This window comes from Equus caballus, chromosome 6 (assembly GCF_041296265.1).
Source record: "Equus caballus isolate H_3958 breed thoroughbred chromosome 6, TB-T2T, whole genome shotgun sequence".
In the NCBI taxonomy this organism is placed as follows: domain Eukaryota; kingdom Metazoa; phylum Chordata; class Mammalia; order Perissodactyla; family Equidae; genus Equus; species Equus caballus.
This window is the reverse complement of record NC_091689.1, coordinates 43,712,452-43,735,087: the sequence shown is the minus strand read 5'-3', so window position 1 is coordinate 43,735,087 and position 22,636 is coordinate 43,712,452. Positions and strand designations below refer to the sequence as shown.

Sequence of the window (22,636 nt, the reverse complement as noted above, 5' to 3'; positions counted from 1 at the left end):
GGATACCTGGTTTCTCTGAATGTGCATGAGCCTTGGTGCTGTCTGGATCAGACTGCGCCGCCCTGGAGCAGGGCTCAGGAGGGGCTCTCATCCTGTGAGTGTCCAACACTTGAAAGCAAGTACTTGGCCAATGCATTTTGATGACAGTGAAGATGAAAGGCTGGAGAGAAAAATCTGATGACAGATGAGCCAGGGCTATAAAAAGTCTGATACCAACTGTTGGCAAGGAAGTGGGGCCCGAGGACCCCCATACACTGCTGACTGGAGTGCACGTGGTACAAATACTTAGGACTGCAATTTGGCATTATGCCAAAATAGCAAAGATTTATATCTGACATCCCAGCAGTTCCACTCCTAGGTATATACTCTAGAAAAATGCTTATACATGTACCCCAGGAGATACATGCAAAAATGTTCATAGCAGCACTGTTTGTAAGAACAGAAAAGGAAAACCTAAATTTCCTAAATGTGATGTATTCATATAGTGGAATACTATACAACTATTAAAGTGAATTAACTACATCTAAGCCTATCTCATGGATGAATCTCATTAATAAAATATTGAACAAAAAATAGAAAGTTGCAGAAGAATATACAGTGTCCAACTTACAATGGTTTGACCCACGATTTTTCAACTTTACACTGATGCGACAGCAATATGCATTCAGTAGAAACCATACTTCGAATTTTGAATTTTGATCTTTTCCTGGGCTAGTGATCTGCAGTACATACTTTCTTGGGATGCCGGGCAGCAGCAGCAGCCACAGCTCCCAGTCAGCCACGCAATCATGAGGATAAACAACCGATGCAATTACAACCATTCTGTACCCGGACAGCCATTCTGTTTGTCACTTTCAATACAGTAGACAATCAATTGCATGAGGTATTCAACAGTTTATTATAAAATGAGCTTTGTGTTAGATGACTTTGCCCAACTGTAGGCTAATTTAAGTGTTCCGAGCATGTTTAAGGTAGGCTAGGCTAAGCTATGACGTTCAGTAGGTTTGGTGTATTAAACGCATTTTGGACCTGCGATATTTTCAACTCACAATGGTTTTATTGGGACGTAACCCCCTCGTAGAGATCAATCTGTATACAATGGGTAGGGCAAAACTAAATGATATATTGCTTAGGATACATACACACATATATGCATAAAGAGTATAAAGAGAAAGGAGAAGGATGGGAATGACAGACACCAAATTCAGGAGGGCATGTCAACCAGGAAGACGGAGAGGTGCCCAGGGAAGTTCAGCTATCTCTCTAACAGATTATTTTTTAAACAAGGTGGCAAGTAAAGGGTACTGGTTATTCTTCATACCTTTCTGCATGTTTGAATTATAACTTTTTTTAAAAGAGCCAGGACCCAAGGAGTCTTACATAAAGGAGAGGGAAAAGCTGGGGCCCTACTTGTGAGAGGATTCAGAGCTGTTCTTGCCACTGCCTGCAACCCAGAACCCAGAGTAAAGTAGCTAAAGACTGACATCTGCCACACTGAAAGGTGGAGCCCTGAGAGGCGAAGCCTCCTGCCGAGGGGAGGCAAGGAGGGCAGCACATTTTGAAGCTGCCCCTCTCTGCTGTGAACCTAGGTGTTGACACGAACCCCAGCCCCTGGGCCGCAGAGAAGCCCAGCCGAAGCAGTGGGGCAGCCCAGGAGGAGACTGGGATGGTACATGTACATGAACGCACACGCCTGCATCCCACATGCACGCCAAGCATGCAGGCTGACACCCCCACACCGCCACACACTGCTTTTCAAACAACCTGGCACAGACACTCCGACAGTTTACCACACAGTTACAGCCCCTGTGCTCTTACGCACACACACACAGACACACACACACCCCTTCCACCGCCCACTCCGACCAGGACCCCAGCGGTGGAGACACTGCAGAGCCTGCCAGCTGCAGGCTCTGCCAACCCTCCCTCTCTTCTAGTGCTGGGTTTTTCCAGCCGGAGCCTCACTCCCTCTACTGCAATCTCTGGAAACTGGTGTCTGACGCGGCTGCTCTGCACATTATTTATTTATTTCCTCCTCGCCTCCCGCTGAGACCCTCCTGTCAGGAGAGCTGCAGCCTGGGAAGGGAGACAGGCGGGAAGCTGCGGGGACACAAGAGGCAGAGAGGACAGACAGGAGGACCACTCAGAAGCCCCATCCCGCTCACCAAGCTCATCAAGCCCCGCAGGGGCCATGAGCACCAGGCAGGAGGCCAGGAGAGAGGAGGGAGACGCTAGCAGGAGGGGACAGGAGGGAGAGCTTCGGGACCGAGCCCACCTGAGCCAGCAGCGCCGGCTCAGACAGGCTACCCAGTTCCTGCACAAGGACTCCGCTGACCTGCTGCCCCTGGACAGCCTCAAGAGGCTCGGCACCTCCAAGGACTTGGTGAGGCGGCCCTCTCCCCTCCCCACCCCACGGAAGGTCCCTGGCCCTTTCTCTCTACTTCCCCACTTTCTGAAGGAGGGGGGTACCCTACAGTGCAAATCCTAAGCCTTCAGACTCCCTTCCATTGCTGAGAAGGGGAGAGGTCATCCCACCAGCTGAAGGGCTTGGCTTTGATGGCTCTCAGGCTCTTCACTGGGGATGTTCCCGAGGCTTCGCAGCTCTGAGAGACCCTATTCTGACTGCTCAGCTTCCCCCAAACAATCTAAGGCTTACCTTGCGGGGGTGAGGAGCTGTGCTGTCCAGGAGTAGAGGCTTACAGGTGCACAGGAACCTTCTGGAGCAGTCATTTATGGCTGGGAGGGCCTGGAGGACCAGCCAGTTTAGGGTTGTGAGTTCTCCCCTCTCCCTAAGCCAGACAGTCCCCATACCAGGTCAGGCCATGCATTTGCCTTTTCCCCTCAGAATGGAAGCATTTAAGGCTTCTGTCTTTGCCAGCGCATCAGGGACTCACAGGGCTCCTGCTGGCCACCTGGCCTCCTTGAGTGCCCCTTGCTCTCTGCTAGGTACAAGGCCCTTCCAGGCTCCTCTCCTCCAGCCCCTGCAGCAGCTTTGGTTTCCAGAGGGAATGAGGTGGGGGAGTGAAAATGAGGAGGTGAGCTGGTCAGGGGTCAACTGCATGTACGGGTCCCTCTCTGAGAGAGTGGTTCAGAGCTCGAGCTTTGGAGCCACGTGGCTTGGGTTCTGATCTGGGCTCTGTCACTCACTAGCTTGGGCAAGTTACTGTATGTCTCTGTGTCATAGTTTCTTCACCTGTTAACTGAGGATAAAATTAACAGTATCCACCTCATAGGGTTGATTAGAACAGTGCCTGATAATAGAAGGCACCATCTACAAGCTAATGATTATTGATCCTCTAGCTACTGTCCGTTTAGCCTGAGAGAGAACACAAGCTCTGTAGGGTCCAGAGAACATGGAGCCATACCTGGCCTCTGGCTCACAGCAGAAAGGCAGACTGTGTAGAAAGGCTTGGGAACGCTCTGTTCTCTCTCCCATGTCCTCGTCAGAGGGTCTGAGAGGAGGGTCCTCCTGCAACATAGTCACTTCCGCAGCCCCTTCTCCCTGGGAACCTGGAGGCAAATGCAGCCCCCCACTGCCTTTGCTGACCTAGTCCCACCTTTCCATGTTCCTCCCAGCCAAATGTTTCCCCTCCAGGAACCCAGCCCAGAGGCCAGGCATCTCCCAGCCATCTCAGCAGTCCCCAAAGAGGCAAAGTGACCAGACTGAGATTTCAATTCAGAGAGCGTCCAGGGGCCTGTTCCTTCTGCAAACTCAGCAAGCACAGCTGAGAAACAGGGATGGAGCAGGGAGCAGGTTCTTGGCTCCCAGTGGCTAGGACAGCACAGCCTTTCCCCTTTGGGGACCACCTACATAGATCTGGCCCTGGAGAAGATGCTCTATTAAAACTGCCATCCCAGAGTGGCAGGTCCTGCTTTTTTTTTTTGGAGGAAGATCAGCCCTGACCTAACTGCTGCCAATCCTCCTCTTTTTGCTGAGGAAGACTGGCCCTGAGCTAACATCCATGCCCATCTTCCTCTACTTTATATGTGGGACACCTGTCACAGCCGGGCTTGCCAAGCGGTGCCATGTCCACACCCGGGATCCGAACTGGCGAACCCCGGGCTGCTGAGAAGCGGAACGTGAGAACTTAACCGCTCCGCCACTGGGCCAGCCCCAGGTCCAGCTTTCTGGATGAGAAAGTCCTGGGCTTTTCACCTCTCCCTTCTGCCTCAGGACCTCCTGCATTGATCTTGAACAGTTACCTTGCGTGGCTTTGGGAATGAAGACACAACAGCTGGGAGGATCTCATTGTATTCCTCCCTGGGATAGCTCTGGCGCAAACCATACAGCAGCGGTGGGCCTGAAGCCTGTATCCACCGTGGGAAAGGTGGGAGGAGAGCTGGGAACCGCAGAGCCTGTTTCCGGCCAGCTCCAGAGCCGGCTGCCCTTTTCCCAGAGCCGAGTCTCCTGCTGGCAGCCTTGTGGTGGGAGCAGCCCCAAGGGCTGCATTAAGCCAAGGGTAGAAAAACAATCCCAGGCTCCCAAGGAGAGAGGGCAGGTGGAGAAGCATGTGCAGAGCCTGGAGGAGCAGCCATTCTTCAGCAAGCATTTATTGAGTGCCTACTATATACTGAGCTAAGCCTTGAGATATAAAGATGAGCGAGATACAGACCTGACCCTGAGGGCTCTCCAGGCTAATGGGGGAGTGAAATCCACAAATAACAACTGTGAGAAGCATGACAAAGGGAGCTAAGAGATGGGACGCTGCCTCAGCCTGTGTGGAGGGAAGAGTACACAGAGGTCAGAGAGGGCTTCCTGGAGGAGGTAAACCCTGCACTAATTACGGAATGCACATGGAATCCCAGACTTCAGATACAAACCTCTCTCCCAAATGAAGAGCAGTTCCTGAACAAAGTGTGTTGAGCCAGTCATCCAGCTTGGCCTAGAGAATAGTGGGAAAGAGGGGCTTTGGGAAGAGGAGAAGGCAGGAGCAAAGGCATGGAGGCGAAAAACAGCCTGGTCCAAGTGGTCCAAGCAGGCTCGCTGGGGCAGATGTTTGGAGATGGGGAGATGAGGCTGAAGATTCAGGCAGTGGCCAAGTCATCTGGGCTGTCACCTTAAAAAGCTTGGGCTCTATCATGTAAGCAATGGGGGAAGGCTTTAATGGACGTTAAACAGGGGAGTAACAGGGGAGTTAGTTTTATGTTTTACTTTGGTGCTTCTCAAACTTTAACGTGCAAACGAATCATCTGGGCATCTTGGCTTGATTCAGTAGGTCGTGATTCTGCATTTCCAACAGGCTTCCAAGTGATGTTAAAGCTGCTGATCTGAGGACCACGCTTTGAGTAGCAAGAGTTTTAGATAATCAGTGGCTTTGAGCAGGTGTATTTGAGAGGCAAGAGCACTGGAGGCAGGTTCTTATGAACTTAGGGAGGCATTCCAGTGATCCGGGGAGCTGTGGGGAGGCCTCAGTAAAGGCAAGAATAGAAAGGAGGGACGGACTGTAAACACAGGAGGCGAACCGGGTAGAATTTCGGAAGTGATTGGCCAGGGTGAGGTGGTCGCAGGTGAAGGAGAGTTCAAGGATGATTCCCAGTATCCTGGTTTTGAAGATTTTGACTTTTTTGTTTTTTTTGTTTTTTACTTTGATTTCTTTTCATCACACCATCAACCCTGGGATCTGCAACCCATTGAAGGATGAGGTCAGAGGGGAGTAAAAAAACCGTCCCCCCAAAAATGTGTTGTAGACTTGAGACAGAATTTCTCCCAAGCATAATACTAGTTCCTGAAACATCCCATCAGCCTATAGGTCAATCTAACCTACAATGAACCATTCTCCTCTTCCTATTTTTTCATTGCTGAGCAATCTATTGGGGTTCCAGAAAAACGGCATGATTTGATACTGGGGTTCACTCTGCTATAATGAGCTGACTCCTGGGATCCTTGGGTAAGCTCCTGCCCCTTTCTCACTCCTGTGAAACTCAGGACTGGAGTGGGCTGGGGAGAACATCCTAGGATACCTAAGGCGGGAGGCCTGAGCAGCTTGGATACTTGGTTTAGCTCTGTCTACTTTCATTGTTTTGTGATGGAGCCAGCAGCCGCACAGCGTGATCCAAAGACGTCTGGTGGAGGGAAACCAGAGTCGGCTTCAGGGGGAGTCTCCCCAGGTACAGGCCCTGATTCATGGCCAGGAGAGCAGGAAGAAGACCAGCAAGGCAGAGATTCCAGCTCTTCTGGTCAACTGCAAGGTGAGAGGCCTCCCAGGACACTGACCTTCATTAATGCTGCCTGTGACTGGCTCACTTCACTCCCTCTCCTTTCTGCTCTGGGTGGTGAGGGAAGGAGAGGAGAAACAGCACCTCTCCCCCGAGCCTGGGCCTAAAAATGGGATCCTCTATCTTCTTTACTCTCTGCCTCACCCATCTTCCCCCTGCAATTCCATTGGTCACCACCATTACTCCCTTTCCTCTATTAAAGGATAATCTTTAAATGTGAATACACAAACGCTCTTCAGTGTACTCTACATATACGGATGGTGTGTATGCGTATGGACAATGAAACCCTCCTGGAGAGACCTCATGTGTTCCAAAGTGACAGCCTTGTCATCTCTGGAACCATTTAACTATCCAACCAATATTGAACCATTCCTAACAAATGCTCACTGCTCTTCTGCCACTGTCTTTGCTCAGCATCTCCTCTTCCTGCTCTCCAACCATCCTATATCCACATTCTACAATCTTTTAAGGCCTCAAATGTTACCTCCTCCTTGAAACTTTTTCTGATTTCCCCAGTGATAAATACCTTTCCTCCCTCTCAACATTTAAGGCACTTTACTCACAATACTTTCATAGCCCTTAAACTCTCCAGCACACCATGATTACACTTCACTCCCCTTACGCTCCAAAACAACAGCACTCACTGCCACACCTCCCAGCAACACACCCACGCGTAGCAGGTAGCCAATGATGTTTGGAATGAGAAAATGAAATGTTTGTGATATCCAGGTGTAACCCAGAATGTCTGTGTGTATCCAAAAGAAAGTGAACTTGTCTTCCTTTGTTTCCAGTGGCGAACCTCTTGGTCATGCACATCTGAATTTCCTGACAGGGCATCCCAGTCTTCCCTTGCTCCTAATGAGATTTCTCTACAGGGAGGCCCTCAGCCTCCAGGAAGTCCTCTAAATGAAAAGATCCCCATTTCTGGTCGAATTGTTCCCAAACGTATGGACTCACCATGTGCAGCTCTACCTCCTTTTTAAATTCCTTTATCAGAGCCAGTTTTGACTCAATTCTATGAGTCCCATAAAAATCACCCGTTCTCTCCCTTCACTCATTTCTGAAAGGGAATCACCGAAGGGTTGGGGAAGGTGAGGGATCCTTCTCCCGAGGACTCACTGAATCCCCACAACCCTATTTCTCAGTGCCGGGACCAGGTGCTGAGGGTGGCCGTGGACACAGGCACCCACTCCAATCAGATCTCTGCTGGATGCCTCAGCCGCCTGGGGTAAGAGGGCGGCCTGAAGAGGGTTGGGGCACGGGGCTTCTTTTGGGAGTGAAGAAAAGAGTCTGAAATTAGATAGGAGTGATGGTTGCATATCTCGGGGACTATACCAAAAACTACTGAAGTGTCCACGTTAAAAGGGTGACTGTTATGGTATATAAACTTCACCTCAATAAAGCTGTTCTTTAACAAAAAGAGTTGATGGGGGCTCGGGCAGAGAAGACAAGGATTTAGACCCCATGTAGGGCCAGGGATGGGATAAGAACCCAAAGTGTGGTGCGGAGGGGCATTAGCTGACTAATGGGTGGGGGTGGGGGCTGTGGTGGCCGTAACCCTTGCTTCCCAACCACAGGTTAGGGAAGAGGGCCCTAAAAGCCCCAGGGGAGGACCTGGCACCTGGGCCCCCAACCCAGGTGGAGCAGCTGGAGCTACAGCTGGGCCAGGAGACGGTGGTGTGCGAGGCCCAGGTGGTGGGTAAGTCCTCCCTCCATTAACGGTCCAGCTTCTCACTTTTACCTTCCTCTCCTGGGTGGGCAGAAGCAGAGACTTTCAGCCCCTGCCAGCACCACACAAAGTATCCCCAAAGATGCTCTGATCGTCCCCAGTCTCTGTGCCAATATCCTCAAACCTGGCGGGGGTGGAGCGGGCAGAGAAGGAGTGAGTGCTGACAGGAGGGCAGCAGTGACTGCTGGGGACCCTCCAGCCTCTTCTGTTTTCAAACGATTCCTGCAGACGTTGAGAGTCCTGAATTCTCTCTTGGACTGCAAACGCTGCTTTCTCTCAAGGTAAGGAGGACGCTAGCACTTGTGCTCACGCTTGGGGCCTGCTCCCAGGGCTGGGAAAGGAGGTAGGAGGCGCCAGTGTGGAAGCAGGGGTCGGGTCTGATGAGAGGGACCCGGAGATATGCCATCTCACCTTTGCCTCCCTAGAGGTTCCTTATTCGCCCACAAGTGAAAAATATGGAGAACTGGTTTCCTCCCTGCCAGGGGTCCAGGTGAATGGAAACAGGGGGCAGAACAAGGAGCAGCGGGGAGCTGGGGGAAGTGGGAGGGGGAATACAGAAGAGTGGGCTGGGAGAGGTCACCTGTGGCGGTGAGCTCACCCCCCCTCCACACCTGCAGTGCTGTATCGACCTGGAGCACGGAGTGCTGCGGCTGAAGGCCCCTCTCCCAGAGCTGCCCTTCCTGCCCTGGTACCAAGAGCCCGGCCAGTGACGGGGTCCCAGTCAGTCCTCGGGGGGAAGAGCCGTGTGGGGTTCAGGGGCATTACTAGAGCCATAGCTGGGGACTACTGTCTATTCCTTTTATCACCATTCTGACCCCGCCGTCCCGGTTCCCTCAGTCAGCCACATCCGTCTCTGCTTCTCAGCAACTGCCCCATCCCCTGGAGGAGTTTTCACAAGAGAAGGCTCACAATCTCGGGGTTCTGGTTTCCCTATTCTCTCTCATCCACCCCCAAGTTGAGCAAAGCCAAGTCAGGACTGCAGAAAAGGACCTCAGCAAAATGGGGTTCCAGGCTGGGCCCTCAGTACAGTTAGAAGAGGCCTGAGTCAAAGGCTGCAGATACTGCTGTCCTGCACCCGTCCCTTGACTCCACCCCAGACACCCCTTGACTGCCCTCACCCCCACGTCTCTCCCTCCACCTCTAGGGCTTGTCATCTCCCTCAGCTAGACTGCCAACTTCCCCAACCTGGGTCCCTGGCCCAGCCAGCGCCTGCCTTTCTGATTCTCTACACGTCTGCTCACAGTTGAGTGGGGGGGAGAAATAGTAAACAGAGCATTTTAATACAACAAGGAAGGTGAGTTAGCAGAGGAATGTGTGGCTCACAAGGCTGGGAGCTCTTTCAGTTACCCTTTCTGGAGCTGCAAACGCCTGAAGCCAGTTGTTATTATTATACCCTGTGCAAAGCCTTGGCTATACCTCTGATATTTACTCCAGATCTTTATCCTTCTCCACTTGCTTTTTCACCTACTGGGCCCTGAACTTTGGGGGCTGTGTGGAAAACCTTGGAGAGAACTGCCCCCAAGGTGGACAGGATGGTGGGGTTGTCAGTACTCAGACTTAACCTGACCAGGATTCCTTGTTTCTAGAACTATCCAACTCATTAGACCTCTTCCCACCCCTCATCTCTGGCCTCCTGAGCTTGAGCTTGTCTGGTTTTGGAATCAGTGGTTTCCTAACCCCCGCCAGGCTCTGAGCCAAAGCAAAGAGACAAGGAGGTTCTGCTGACGTCACTGTGAAGACAGGAACCCAAACCTTAAGGAGCCAGAGCCCTGAATGTCTTTCTGGCTGGCCTGAGTCTCTCAAATCACGGATTAGGGGGAGAGGAAGATAGTGGGATAATAACCGGAACTAGGGAACGAGGATCCTTGGGCTGGAAACAAAATCCTGAGCCTGCGGTAGATTAGAGAACCAGGATGCAAGGAGCTGCCGTGTGACAGCCGGCCTTCCCTTTCTCCGCTGAGTCCTCTGCCCTCAAGGGGAGGAGAGAGCTCACTGTGTCACACGTACTCGTACGCTGGTCCCCACAGCCTCGCTCCGTGACCTCTGCTTTCCTGGGTCTCCCCGTTCCTTTCCCTTCTGCCTCCTGCTGCTTCTGTAATTGCAGACCCCAGGCCCACTGGCAGGCCCTCAGCTCAGCTGCTTCTCCATTTGAATAAACACCTGTTTCTCTACGCTGATGTCCTCCTCTGGTCTTCCTCCACGCCCATCAGAGGCTGAACGATAACTCCGCCCTCATTCCCCGACAGAAAGGAAATGTGAATGTGGACCTTTCCCAGGCTGACCCATCTGGCTGGGATCAGTATAATTGAGAGGATTGGCTTTCAAACTCCTTTGAACACACTTCATAGCAAGAAATATATTTTACACTGCACTCAGAATACACATGTGCATGTACACATACAATTATAACAAAACAGTACTTCTCTATACTGTGAGCAATATACTCTGATATTTTCCATTCTATTCTATTCTATTTCACTTATTCCAAAAATGCTGACCACAACCCACCAAAAGATTGCAACCTACAATTTGAAAACACTGATTTATAGCACACACAACCAACAGCACAAAGGAAATAAATGGCCCAAGATACAATTCTGATTGTGGTCTGGATCATAAATCTGCATCAGATTTTAAACGTCTACTGTCTTATAGACAAGAAGGCATTTTGGGGGGAAACAGAGGCAAAGCCTATGAAGCTGTGGAATACTTGAAGAACATGGCAAAGGAGAAAGTGCTGGCACAGTTTCTTTGGTAAATAGAGGAAAATCATTTCAGGGTTTGCTGGGAACACAGTGAGACCAGACTGTAAAATGCCCTGAAAGACCCTTCAAAAACAAAACAAATAGTCTGTCATTCCCGTAACAATTACTAATGTCAACGACTCGGCATTGTGCCACAGCAGACGGAGCTTGGGAGGGGTGGAGCCCTTACCTCATCACTCCACTGGCCCCAAAGCCTGGTTTCCCTGCAAGTGTTGAGGCCGTGCAAAAGATTTGTGCTCCCTCCTCACAAACAAGTCTGTTTTCCACACAAGAGTGGGGAGCTCTTGGGAAGGGGAAGTCCCAGATGATGTGGAATAAGGTCAGGGCCCTACAACCCTGCCGATGTGATGGGTGAGGTACACAAGAAAATGGGCAGAGGGTCAACTTGTCTCTTCTTTCACCAAAAAGACCATGAAGTCTAGAGTTCACAGTCACCCTACGGTTGACACCATCCGTCCATGCTCGTCTGTAGTGTGTATTCCCTATCCTGCCAATGCCATGGATACCTTACGGGGGGAGGTTCAGAAGGATCCTTCTTCAGCTAAGAGGGCAAGTCTAGCTAGGTGGGATCCTGGAGGGTTGCGGGAGCACACTGTGGTGGCTGGTCCGGATGGTAGAGGGTTTGGTGAAGCAGGGCACTGGCGGCTGGGAGGTTGTCAGGATCTGAGGGCAAGAAAGGGGCTGATAAGAGGCTGTGGATCTCCTCCCTGGGCCCCCGGGCATCTTCGCCCTGCAGCCTTCCTGGGACTCACCCACGCCCAGCTCCTGCAGCAGGCACCGGAACTCTGGCTCAGCCTCCAGCAGCTTGAGCAGATTGGTGGACTCCATCCGCTCCAGCTGCACCTCCCAGTACACATAGATCTTCTGGTTGAACGTGACGTACACGAGGCAGGGGCTGTTGCGGCCCTCTTTGCAGGCATACAGGCCTGGGAGGTGTGGGTGGTGAGAAAAAGGGCAGAAGTTCCAGTCCCAGCAGTGGGAGGGAGAGAACAAGATGCAGGCGTCAGAGTCAGCAGTTTTGACCCTCCCACAGATGTCAAGCAGAAAGCTAAAGGCCCTCTATTTGTTCTCTGTTGAGAACTCGGTAAAATATCTGGCTTATTCCAGATACAGAAAAACCATAGGAACAAAACCTAGGCAGAATAGCATCTATAAAGGTGATATTTATTGATTTTATCATCTTTTTTTTTTTAAGATTGTCACCTTAGCTAACAACTGTTGCCAATCTTTTTTTTTTTCCTTTCTGCTTTTTCTCCAAATCCCCTCAGTACGTAGTTGTGTATTTTAGTCGTGGATCCTTGTAGTTGTGGCATGTGGGACGCTGCCTCAGCATGGCCTGATGAGCGGTGCCATGTCCACGCCCAGGATCTGAACCAGAGAAACCCTGGGCCACGGAAGCAGAGCGCGCGAACTTAACCACTCGGCCAGGGGGCCGGCCCCTGATTTTCCCATCTTGGTGATAGCCCTGAAGTAATGAGTCTTGCTAGTCTAAGGGATAGATCAGCAAAACGTGATTGGAACCTGAGGCTTCTCTTGGGTGGAAAGCCCTCTTCAAAGGCATATTAACCTTTCAGGTCACTGGAGTCTGCACGCCAGAGCACTACTCAGTTTCCATCATTTCAGGAACCAAAGATATCCCACATCACCCAGAAGAGTCTGTGGTGGTTTTCAAGGCCCCCAATTTAGAACTAATAAGAATGCTCTGGATGAATGTTCTTCACAGAGTTGTGACATAGTTAGAAAGGAAAGAACTTTCTGATGTCTTCATGCATCCCAGCCAGACAGATGATGATAACTCGCCCCATCCTTTAAAACATTCAGAGATGGAGGGAACACATTGAGAGTGGACACGAGGGGCAGACAAGCGTGCTTAGAGAGGGGCCATGGGGCAGGGTCCCACCTGCACAGAAGGCTCGGATATTCTCGTCCACTTGGAAGCGGACGACAGTGCGCTTGTGATCAATGATGTATGTCTGTCCATCCCAGGCACAGGCAACCACCTCCTCATGCCCATTGCCCTGAAAAAGGCCAGAAACAGGATAGAGTTAGATCCGTCTAAAGAGAGACTTAAGAGTAAAGTTGAGAGTTAATTGTGAAGTGAGGATGGCCTGATTTAAATCTCATCTCTCCATGTGAAGAAGGTAAGAATGTTCCTCTCCCCAGGTTTTCTACTCACTGTGACATCCAATTTCTCTAGGGCAAAAAGCTGGTGATCCACCTGCACTGACCACAGCAGCTTATCTGCTTCCTCCATAAGCTTCAGTGTCCCTGCAGGAGGACAGGCAGGCCTGGGGTGGGTGGGACAGGACGCCTGAGCACACCCCACAGGCACACAACTTCCTACCCCGGCACAGGACTGGAGCTGACCAGGGGAACTCACCATCCAGGGTGCAGAGGGCAAAGAGGCCAGAGCCACCACTCTCAGCGTCGTGGCCTGTGGGTGGGGTGGAAGGGCCAGAAGAAGAAAACGTGAGGGGCGAGGCAAGATCAGAGCATCTGAGGTGAGGGGACAGAGAGGAAGGGACAGGACTCGAGACATCTCCTCTCTCCCAGAACCCACGTTTCCCCTCAGCTCCCTCCCGCACTCCCACCCCACCTTCACCACGTTTGATGTTGCCAATGAGGTGAGTGGAGACATTCTTGTTATGGATGCGACCGGACGTCTGGTGCAGCACGACATCTCGGGCGGCCGGGGTCTCCCTGTGGGCAGGAGGGTCGGGGGCTAAGTGGCAGATCAAATGAGCTTAGTTCTTCAGGACCTTTGTGGTCCCATCTCTGTAAGAGTTTTCAAGGTGTGAAGCAGCTTGGAAGCCTATCGCTGACCCCGTCTGGCCCATGTGGCAAGTAGGAAAGAGAGGGATGGAGCTGCCAGGTTAAAGTCTTAGAACCTCTTCCAGGTGCTACAAGGTTAAAGCCAAGATTCCCCAGGTCCCAAAACAATCTTCCTTAATGGGGCAAAGGCATTTGTGCCAGGACCTAGCTGAAGCAGCTTTGCCAACTGCAGACCCTTCCATGCCGTCTGCACCCAGGAGTCCATCTCACTTCCACGCACCCCACCATCCACAAGCCTATACCCCTTACCTACTGCCCTCCGTGGCCTCCTCAGGGGTCGGGGGGCGCCCAGTGTCTTTGTTCCAGGTACATAGTAGAATCGCATAAGCACAGCCCGGCTGAGACACCATCAGTTCAGGAACACCCTGGGGCCCTGGAGTCACCGAGAGGCTGTCAACCTGTATCAGGGAACAGGGGCTTAAGGGGCTGGGGAGAGAAGGAAGTGGGGCCCTGAAGAAAAAAGGGGAGAGAGGTGGGGTAGGGGCTCTAGGAACAGTTCCTCAGACTTCGAGGGTAGCAGTGGAGGGAGAATCCTAGCGCTCACAGGGCTCCTGCCTGGTGCCATCCTCTCCACACGGACCATCTGCTTTCCACTGTGCCCGCCTGAGCTAGGTCCAGATCCTGATATAGACCACGTCATACCCACCTTCACACTCCTACTTCTTAACCCTGATTTGAAATTACCTTCTTTGGATCTCTTTCAATACGATGACTCTCCCTTCTTCTCACCCTGTACCCTGGCCTGCAACTGTTCTCCCAGAACCCCCCTCCAGGAGGCCTTCCTCCCTGCTCCCCGGGCTCCAGGACACCCAGCCTCTCACCTGACCCTCCAGCATCCATTTCTTGAGTGACACCAGCTGCCCTGTCAGATGTTCTGTGCCCTCACCCAGATCTTCCCAGCGGAAAGCCCGCACCACACGGTCTGTGTAACCTACTACCAGTTCACAACACCCATCTCCATCTGCGGATTCAGATAATAAGACGAGTTTGGAGCCAAATCTGTGCTCATCAGCTTGAATCCTACAAGCACGCCCTCCCCACTCCTCTGCTAACACCCCCACCACTGGCACTTTTACCGGGTGTGACTTCTCGCCCACTCCACTGTGCAAGCCGCCTCACACACTCCGAGTCTGGTACCTGCACCCCTGCCTTCCTTGTGCTTAGAACACTGTCCCCACCCATCTGTTCCGCAGGTTCCCATCACTTTTTCCCTCCTACTTCTCCTCTCAGATGCATACCTCGAGAGTCCTGATTCATCCCATATACCTACCACAACATTCAAGACAACTTCTGGCCCAAATATCAGCCCTGTATCTGTACGGCTCACTCCCTTGCTACCTTCAACTTCTGATCAAATGTCACTTCCTCAGCAAGGACTTCCCTGAGAACTCTATTTACACTTGCTCCCTCTACCTTGACACTCTCTAGCCCCTTTCCATGATTTATTTTCCCCATGGCACTTACTACCTTCTAAATACTACTTAATTTTCTTACAACATTTACATTATTTTCTGTCCCTTCCTAGTAAAGGTCCAAGAGGGCAGCACTTTTTGTCTGTGTTCATTATTGCAATTCCAGTGCCTAGAATGCGGCCTGGTCTATTGCAGGAGCTCAGTAACTAACATTAAATGCATAATAAATATACAAATGAATACTGACTGCCCCGGCCCTGCCCCCAGCCAATCCCTTGGGATCTGCTCCATTACCCACTGACTCCTATTCCCCCAGCTGCCCGTGAAGACAGCCATGCCCACCTATGTCGCTGATCAGCATAACCTTGGTGTTGGCAGGGATGTGCTGCTTGAAGACGGGCCGTTGCTCTTCTCCCATTAGGGTTTCGTGGTGCCCAGAAGCATCCAGGGCCTTGGCAGGCGTCAGGTCACACAAATGAAACCAGCCTTCAGCACTCACCGCCACCACAAGGTTCTGGGAGAGACAGAGGTCCAGTTCACAGGGACTGGGGAGGGCAGTTTGGGCATAAGCCTGACTGTTCAAGCACAGAGGTCGGGGCTGAAGGCTTTAACTCCCAGCTTATTTCCACTTTGAGACAGGAATCAACATAAGGCCTTGGAGTTCTACCAAAGTCCCAAGGTCCCCCAGAGTGCCTACCTTTCCTTTATTACATACGTCTCCAACCCCAACACAGGTCAGCTGCAAAAGAAGGAAGGGAGGCTCAGGGAGACAGTGAGGGAGCCCAGTGCCCCCTAATCTCTGTAATGCAAGAAGGAGTATGTTTTTCTAATTACCATCATTCACTGAAAACTTGTACCATGTGACCTACACTGATCGTCTGCATTAATCAAGTTATTGTGCTATAGGTTCAGTTCACCCAGACGGCAACATGAAGACCTGAAGTAGTTAAGACAATCTGAGCCTAAAAAAACAAAAGAAAAACTCTACATCTAATATAGCCAGACTATCATATTTCTAGACTTATTCAAGCTATTGCCCCTATTTTCTACTGAACTTTATAAGATCAGACAACCTGGGCAGTTTCCATAAAGTACTAAGGGAGTCATGCCACAACATAAAATAAAAAACCCTGCCTTGTGGATGTGTGTAACAGATGGGGGAGCACTGCCTGGGGAATTTCGACACTGAATCAAATGCACCGAGAACCAGTGGCTGGGCCGAGTAGAGTAGCTGCTGAGTCAGGACACACTGGTGAGCTCCCGTGTGGGACTCACCCTCGCCAGTCCCTGGACAGAACGGTCCCTCCTTCTCCACTAGAGCCCCAGGGAGTTGAATACTGACCATTCCCTGGCAGGAACAGGTGAGCCATGGCCGGCTGTCATCATTCTTATACACGGACAGCTTTCCACTTGTGTCTCCCACCACGAGTTCGTTTAACTTCAAATGGAGAGAGAAGGGAGTGTTAGGATGGGGTCCTGCTGAGCCACCACACGCTCTTCTCTCCTGGGCCCATCCTGGGAGATTCACAAGACCTCGACTTGTATCTTCATCAGCTTTATTAAAAATCTTTTGTGACCAACACAGCCAGTTTCTTTATTTCCGTTTAGGGGTGTGTGTGTGTGTGTACTGGGGGCAGGGGAAGTTAGAAGAACGGGGCAATCGATGACCCGTGCCAGAAGAGTCTAACATCTGAACGAAAAGCTCAATGCCCCACATGCCTGACTTTGGCTCTTCTTATTTGTCCGTTAAAAATGGGATACGTTTTGAAAACAATCCAAAAGACTTAAATTTTGGAGAATTTAACTTCAGACCTTGTATTTAATCAGGGGCCCAATAAAAAGGCAATGTAAGCTCTGGGTACCCCCTTCTGCTAGTAAGACCTTGTGATCTTGGTGTACACGAGTGAACACACAGGGGATGGAGGTGCGGGAGGGGACAGCATAAGGGGTTGCTGGATGACAGCATCCACGCTCTGGGCGTCTGGTGCCCTCAAGTGGTGGCTAAGCTCTCAAAGAAAAATCAGAATGAAAGAGAATGACCAGTCAGCCCTTGAGTTTTCAGGGAAAGCTGGACAACCAGTTAGGGCACAGAGATAAAGGCCACAGGCTCCCTGCTGAGAAGGACCTCACAGTTTAACAGGGGCACAGACACAGGAATAAAATGGTAAAACAGTGTGGCAAGTGCAGTGAGCAAGCAAAGGCGGCTCAGCCCAGCAGAGAGCAGGGCTGCGTCCACCATCCCGGAGGAGGCCCATCTGCTCTGCGGCAGCTCTAACGCTTCCCAGCAGGTCTGCTGCTCTGTGGTTGATCCTGGGTCTGGCCTCTGGAGGACACTCAGTAACACTAAAGAACTCCAGCTGGAGAGGACACCATTGGTCAGAAATGCTGAAGGAAAAAGAAGGTGCGATCTTTCTGTGATCTGCTCAGCCTTCTAGAGACTTTCCCTCTCCTGTGTTGCCAGGCTTTGCTGGGCAGTCCCAGAGAGTGTGTATTCTATCGCTGGTTTCTCCCTCTGACTTAGCAGGAAATAAAATAGTTTCAAAGAACTTTAGGCTAATGGTTTATTAGGATGAAATAAGTCTTTTTCCTGCCTCAAATCTCCACATGTGGCCTGGAGAAACAGTAACAAACTTTCTATGCACACACATGCAGGCTGAGTATACCACACGCCTGATCACCAGCCAGCCATCTCAAATATCTGCTCTTCTTTCAGTTACATTTATTAATAACAGGCAAAGCCCTTTAAATTGCTTTGAGACACATAATCACATTTGCTTTTCATAACAATCCTCATTGATTCAACATTTATTGAGTGCCTACAATGTGCCAAGCACTATTATAAGTGTCAAGAATACAGCAGTGAAAAAATAGATAGAAAATTCCTATCATTATGGAGCTTACAAAAATGGAGCTTACAACCTAGGTAAAAACAAAAAAAGGTAGTATAATGTACCTACTATTGCAGAACTGAGTGTGTAATAGTGCAATTCACTTAGAAAAATACAAAAGCTTTTTTTTTCCCCAAAAAAGCTGGTGCTATGAAGCTATGAAAAAAAGGCATGTATGTTTCTTCTAAACAAAGCCAATCAGATAAAATGGAAAATAATGTACATCTAAAGTCATTTTGTTAATTTACCATTTTAAATGCCTCCCTTGATTTTCTCATAAAATTGTAGTGCTTGGCATATGAAGAAATGTGAAAGCTCAGAAGACATAACACAAATTTATAAGAATAACTTTTTTCTCTCTAGAGGGAGCAGAGCAAAAGAAGCCTCATAAAATACCTTTTCCATCACAGCACAAAGGAGGCTGGGAGGAGAAGGATGTTTTAGCCTTGTTTTTTTCCAGGGAAAAGAGAGCACAGAACAGGTAGGGAAGTGAGGATGCGAACTAGGGAGGCAGAGTAGGGAGATGGGACAGCGGGTAGGAGAGGAGGGCAATAAGGTGCTTTGTATTAAAAATATGAAATAGATAATGAATGAAACGATAAAGTCTGGAAAAAAGAGGGCGTCACACCATCAACAGCCTCCATTCCTTTTGATGCTCCACCTCAGAACCTTTTACATGTTTTAATCAATGTACCTCATTCCATTTTGCTATTCTTGTGACCATCACGCCACCTGATTACGAGCTACCTGAGGGCTGGGACTGTCTTGTTCATTTCTGGATTCCCAGAAAGTGGCGGAATCCTTGGCGCATAACGGGCAGTTCCATAAATATTTGCAGAAAAATAGAATCAAATGCTAACAACAACAACGCTATCACTTCCTGAACGTTAACTGTGTGCTGGGCATTGCTCTACCGTATTCATTCATTTAAACAACGAGAAAAGGAAGGACTGTTGAGGGAAGAAAAGGTAGATGGTAATTCAACCAAGGTGTAGGGCTTTAAAGAGGGCAGACACCTGCGTGTACTACAGACAGGCACTATGGAAACCCGACTTTCTTAGGGTCGGGGTGGCGGCGGCGTCGCTGCCCCGGCCGGAGGAGCTGAGTCCGCCAGTCCGGAGGCAAGGCAGAGCAGTGGAGCAACGCAGGCCCGCGCGAGGGGCCAAGCGGGAGAGAAGCAGAGGTGCGTCTGAAGCCTATATTGAGGCCTGAAAGGTAAAGTCATTTCAGAGGTAAAGTGACGCCCGTGCGGGAGGCAGAACGATGGAGTGAACCAGAAAATTTGGCCACCGGCGTTTACTAGGCTCCGACCGTGAACAAATTACTGAACTCGGCAGAGGTTCAGTTATCCACGCCCCTAAGAGAATACCAGCTCAGGGAACCAGACCAACGCAGCCACAACTTGCGGGCACTGCAGCTATTTACAAAGGCCTCGCCGAAGCCCCAGCCCCCGCGCATGCGCGGCGCCCACGCCGCACGCCCCGGGGACGCCTCACTTCCCGCCCCGCCCCGGCCTGCGCAGACGGGCCGCGTCTCTCGCAGTGCGCATGCACCGACCGTGTCATTATCGACGTCTCCGAGGCAGATCGCGTGCGGGAAGAGGCTCCCGCTAAACTCCAGCGCCACGCGCTGCACGTAGCTCACCGACCTCATCGCGCTTTCCAGGGCTTAGGCGCCGGGGAGCCCCACTAAATGTCCCTCGAGCCCCTCCCGACAGCCGCCGAGCGGAAGGCAACTCAAAGCGGGAAGCTACGTCACCTCCCGAGCCTCCAATCCCGGCCTTCCTCGCTTGACCCAGGCGAGGAGGCGGGTCTTCCGAGCCCCCTGGGCGTGGGCCGGGCTTGCCCGCTACTGATGAGTGACAGGGGCACGGGCCACTCTTTTCCTCCGGAGGGCTGGCGCGCAGGTCTGCCAACCCGACGGGGGGGCGGGGGGGGGGGGGGGGCCGATCTGTTCCCTTGGCAACAGGGCCCCTAGGACTTGACCTATTAACCTTGACCTCTTCGTTTGTTGCCCTGGCAATAAAGATGCCCAGCCGTCAGATGATCCCTGAGAATCATAATAATCATAAAAACTGACAATTGTGTGGTTTCCAACAGTGTTTTTTAAAAAGACTATGTAGGGGCCGCCCCCATGGCCCAGTGGTTAAGTTCGCGTGTTCTGCTTCGGCGGCCTAGGGTGCGGATCCTGGGCGCGGACATGGCGCCGCTCGTCAGGCCACGTTGAGGCGGCATCCCACATCCCACAACTAGAGGGACGTGCAACTAAGATATACAACTGTGTACGGGGGTGGGGGGGGGGGGAGATAAAGCAGGGGAAAAAAAAAAAAAGATTGGCAGCAGTTGTTAGCCCAGGTGCCAATCTTTGAAAAAAAAAAGGAAGATTGGCAGCAGTTGTTAGCCCAGGTGCCAATCTTTAAAGAAAAAAAAAAAGACTATGCAGCTACCCTTTAGGGGTTGTGAAAACAATGTAGTGAATTGAACCAGCATTTTAAAAAACGAAACAGGATAGAATAGAAAATACCAGTGACTGTCGAGTGGTAAGGTAAGTATTGTTTTTGTGAAACCTTTGTTTCAACTGTGCATATTTATATGTGTATATACTAGCTTATCATGTAAAAACTTTTTTTTAATGGTGTGTGTGCTTTATGGCCAATAGTTTGAGAACCAGTTGCTGCAAAGCACCTTTCACATATATTTCATGTCATTAGCACAACCCTGTGAGCTTGAATTATTATTCCAGTTTTTTAGGTGAGGAAAACAGGTTCAGCAAGATTAGGTAACAAGGCAGAAAGTGGCAGAGGTGAGACTCAAACCAGGATTGTTTGATCCCAAACCCTACAGCCTTTGTCATTTACTGCCATGGTTCCTAGGCAAGTCCGCAGGCTAGAAGTCAGGATTGCTGAACTTCTGGACCTGCTCTGCCCTCTTGCTCCCCCGGGGATAAAGCTCTTGTCTCCCTCCCTCAGTGTCCTCACTCTGCAGTGTAAATGGGACATCACCATCATGGCTGGCCTCTTCGGGAAACTTCATGTTGAATGAGTCCAGCCTTTTTTTGCGGTGTCTCAGAAATCAGGGCATCAAAAGTATTATTTGTGAAATTCTGCAGTGCTCAATACCTTTTAAGGTTTAAATCTGCAGGCGCAGGCTGATTTACACTTTGGTCTTTCAGGAGTCAACATTGTGAAAATAAGGGTATCTACCTCACCTGGGGCTGTTGGACCAGGGGCTGGTCCTGCTTTCTATGTCTGAACATAACGGGAGAAGGCATTGGAGGGCAAGGCCTTTTTGCGTGGGGGAAGGGGAGGGCGCATTTTGTCCTCCATGTCCCTGTGGATCTGATGGCCAGTTAAGATGAGAACAACGAGCAGCAAGTCAGAACAGCAAACAGGAGGCAGTTTCAACAAATCCTGGGGGCTGCTGATACATTCAAGTTTCTGTTTCGGGTGGTGTACTGTGGGGTTGGCCAAGTCCAGTCAAAGGCTCTGGGTCACACAGGTGTAGCTGGTGCTTTAAATACATTGTCTCATTTATGGAGGGTTGCATGCTACCTTATCCTGCTCCACCACATCTCTATTCTCTCATCCTAGCTCAAACTCTAAGCTTCATATTAGATTTCAGGGGCTGGAAAAACAAAAGCCAAGTTTAAAATGTTTACCTCTAAATGTAAAGTTCAATAGTTGTGAATTGTTTCTTTTCACTGTATTATTTCTCCGTTGTTTTCTTTTTCCAGCCCTTTGAAAGAAATTTTAAATAAATTAGTAAGTAACCGAGGACAAAATAGATGAAGATAACCCTGCTTCTGTCACCAAATGCTCTGGCCTGACCCAGTTCTCTGAAGTCATACCCTGACCTAGCACTCCACAATGCCTTAGTTTTATCTTCGTCATCACTTGTGCTTCTTGTTCTTGACCTTTCTGTGCCAGGAGGTGACTGTTTTTGTTCGTTCTGTGTTTGCCGTGAAGATCATGTCATTCTGATCACAACGTTTTGACTTTTGTCAAGAGAACCAAATGAGAGGAAGGACAGGTCTCCAAGAAATACGGCATGGATCAGGTCTTCCACTCCTACGCCCCTCCCCACCTTGCATCGGTTCCTTGGTTCCTTTACCTGCGGTGAGTTGCGTGCACAGTAAATAGAACACAGGCTGGGCATCGCAGAGCCATGTGGACAGATCCGGCTCCACAAGGAACACCCCTGTTCTTGGTCCTTTCTAGTGGGATGGTTGGTGGGTCTCCACTGGTACCACCCAGAGCCAGTCTTGTTTAAGCCAAGTACTCTCTCAGCATAGGTTTTGGCTTACTCCCCAGAACCAGGCCATCTTCCTGGTTAGATGACATGGTTACAGTTGTGTGGGTGGCATATTCTTTACAAACCAGCCAAAAAAAGTTTCAATAGAAACCTGCTATGGGAGGAATGGGAGGGGAGTGGCGTTAAGTGGGAAGCATTTCTAGGGGGGATTTTTTGTCCACTTCTTCCTCCAAGAGTGGACAGAGGGGTCAGGTCCTATCCAAGTTCTGTCTGCCTGGGATGCCCAGGTAGGAAACGGGACCTGTAAAGCTCTTTCTACACATGAGGCCCAGAGCCAGTCACCATCCTGGGGGTAGTGTCTAGGGCTTCCTCATTCCCCTTCCCTCTCCAATTCACAGTGTGCCTTAGCATACTAAAGGTTCTGAGAAGTCATGAAGTACAGAAACCTTTCTCTCAAACTTGACTTAGAAATTAGGTAGAACAACAGCGTGGGCAGCCCTGCTCTGAGTGAAATGCTGTTATCTGGAGCTCTACTTAGAGTCCC

At 50.5% G+C, this 22,636-nt stretch overlaps 2 protein-coding genes across 5 annotated transcripts; one reads left to right on the top strand and one right to left on the bottom strand.

The window, feature by feature from the left end:
* Positions 1–1,743: 1,743 nt before the first annotated feature.
* On the top strand, positions 1,744–10,116 carry NRIP2 (nuclear receptor interacting protein 2). Of its 4 annotated transcripts, none has more exons than XM_005610839.4 (6): positions 1,744–2,383; positions 6,037–6,189; positions 7,362–7,444; positions 7,794–7,915; positions 8,174–8,226; positions 8,563–10,116. In XM_005610839.4, the coding sequence occupies exons 1-6, from the start codon at positions 2,192–2,194 to the stop codon at positions 8,653–8,655; spliced, it is 696 nt and encodes a 231-aa protein (XP_005610896.1). In that variant the 5' UTR covers positions 1,744–2,191; the 3' UTR covers positions 8,656–10,116. The 4 variants fall into 4 exon arrangements, with proteins under 4 accessions (XP_005610896.1, XP_070126961.1, XP_005610897.1 ...); XM_070270860.1 differs by having other exon boundaries at positions 1,758–2,383; positions 6,033–6,189; XM_005610840.4 differs by having other exon boundaries at positions 1,789–2,383; positions 10,050–10,116.
* Positions 10,117–10,286: 170 nt separating this feature from the next.
* On the bottom strand, positions 10,287–19,695 carry ITFG2 (integrin alpha FG-GAP repeat containing 2). Its single transcript, XM_023642988.2, has 12 exons — positions 19,400–19,695; positions 16,297–16,392; positions 15,652–15,693; positions 15,297–15,468; positions 14,364–14,503; positions 13,792–13,940; positions 13,307–13,410; positions 13,091–13,144; positions 12,887–12,978; positions 12,611–12,728; positions 11,463–11,636; positions 10,287–11,373 (listed from the first exon to the last, which is right to left on the bottom strand). Exons 1-12 carry the CDS (start codon positions 19,493–19,495, stop codon positions 11,270–11,272), a joined length of 1,341 nt encoding a protein of 446 aa, XP_023498756.1. The 5' UTR covers positions 19,496–19,695; the 3' UTR covers positions 10,287–11,269.
* Between the last annotated feature and the right edge of the window lie 2,941 nt (positions 19,696–22,636).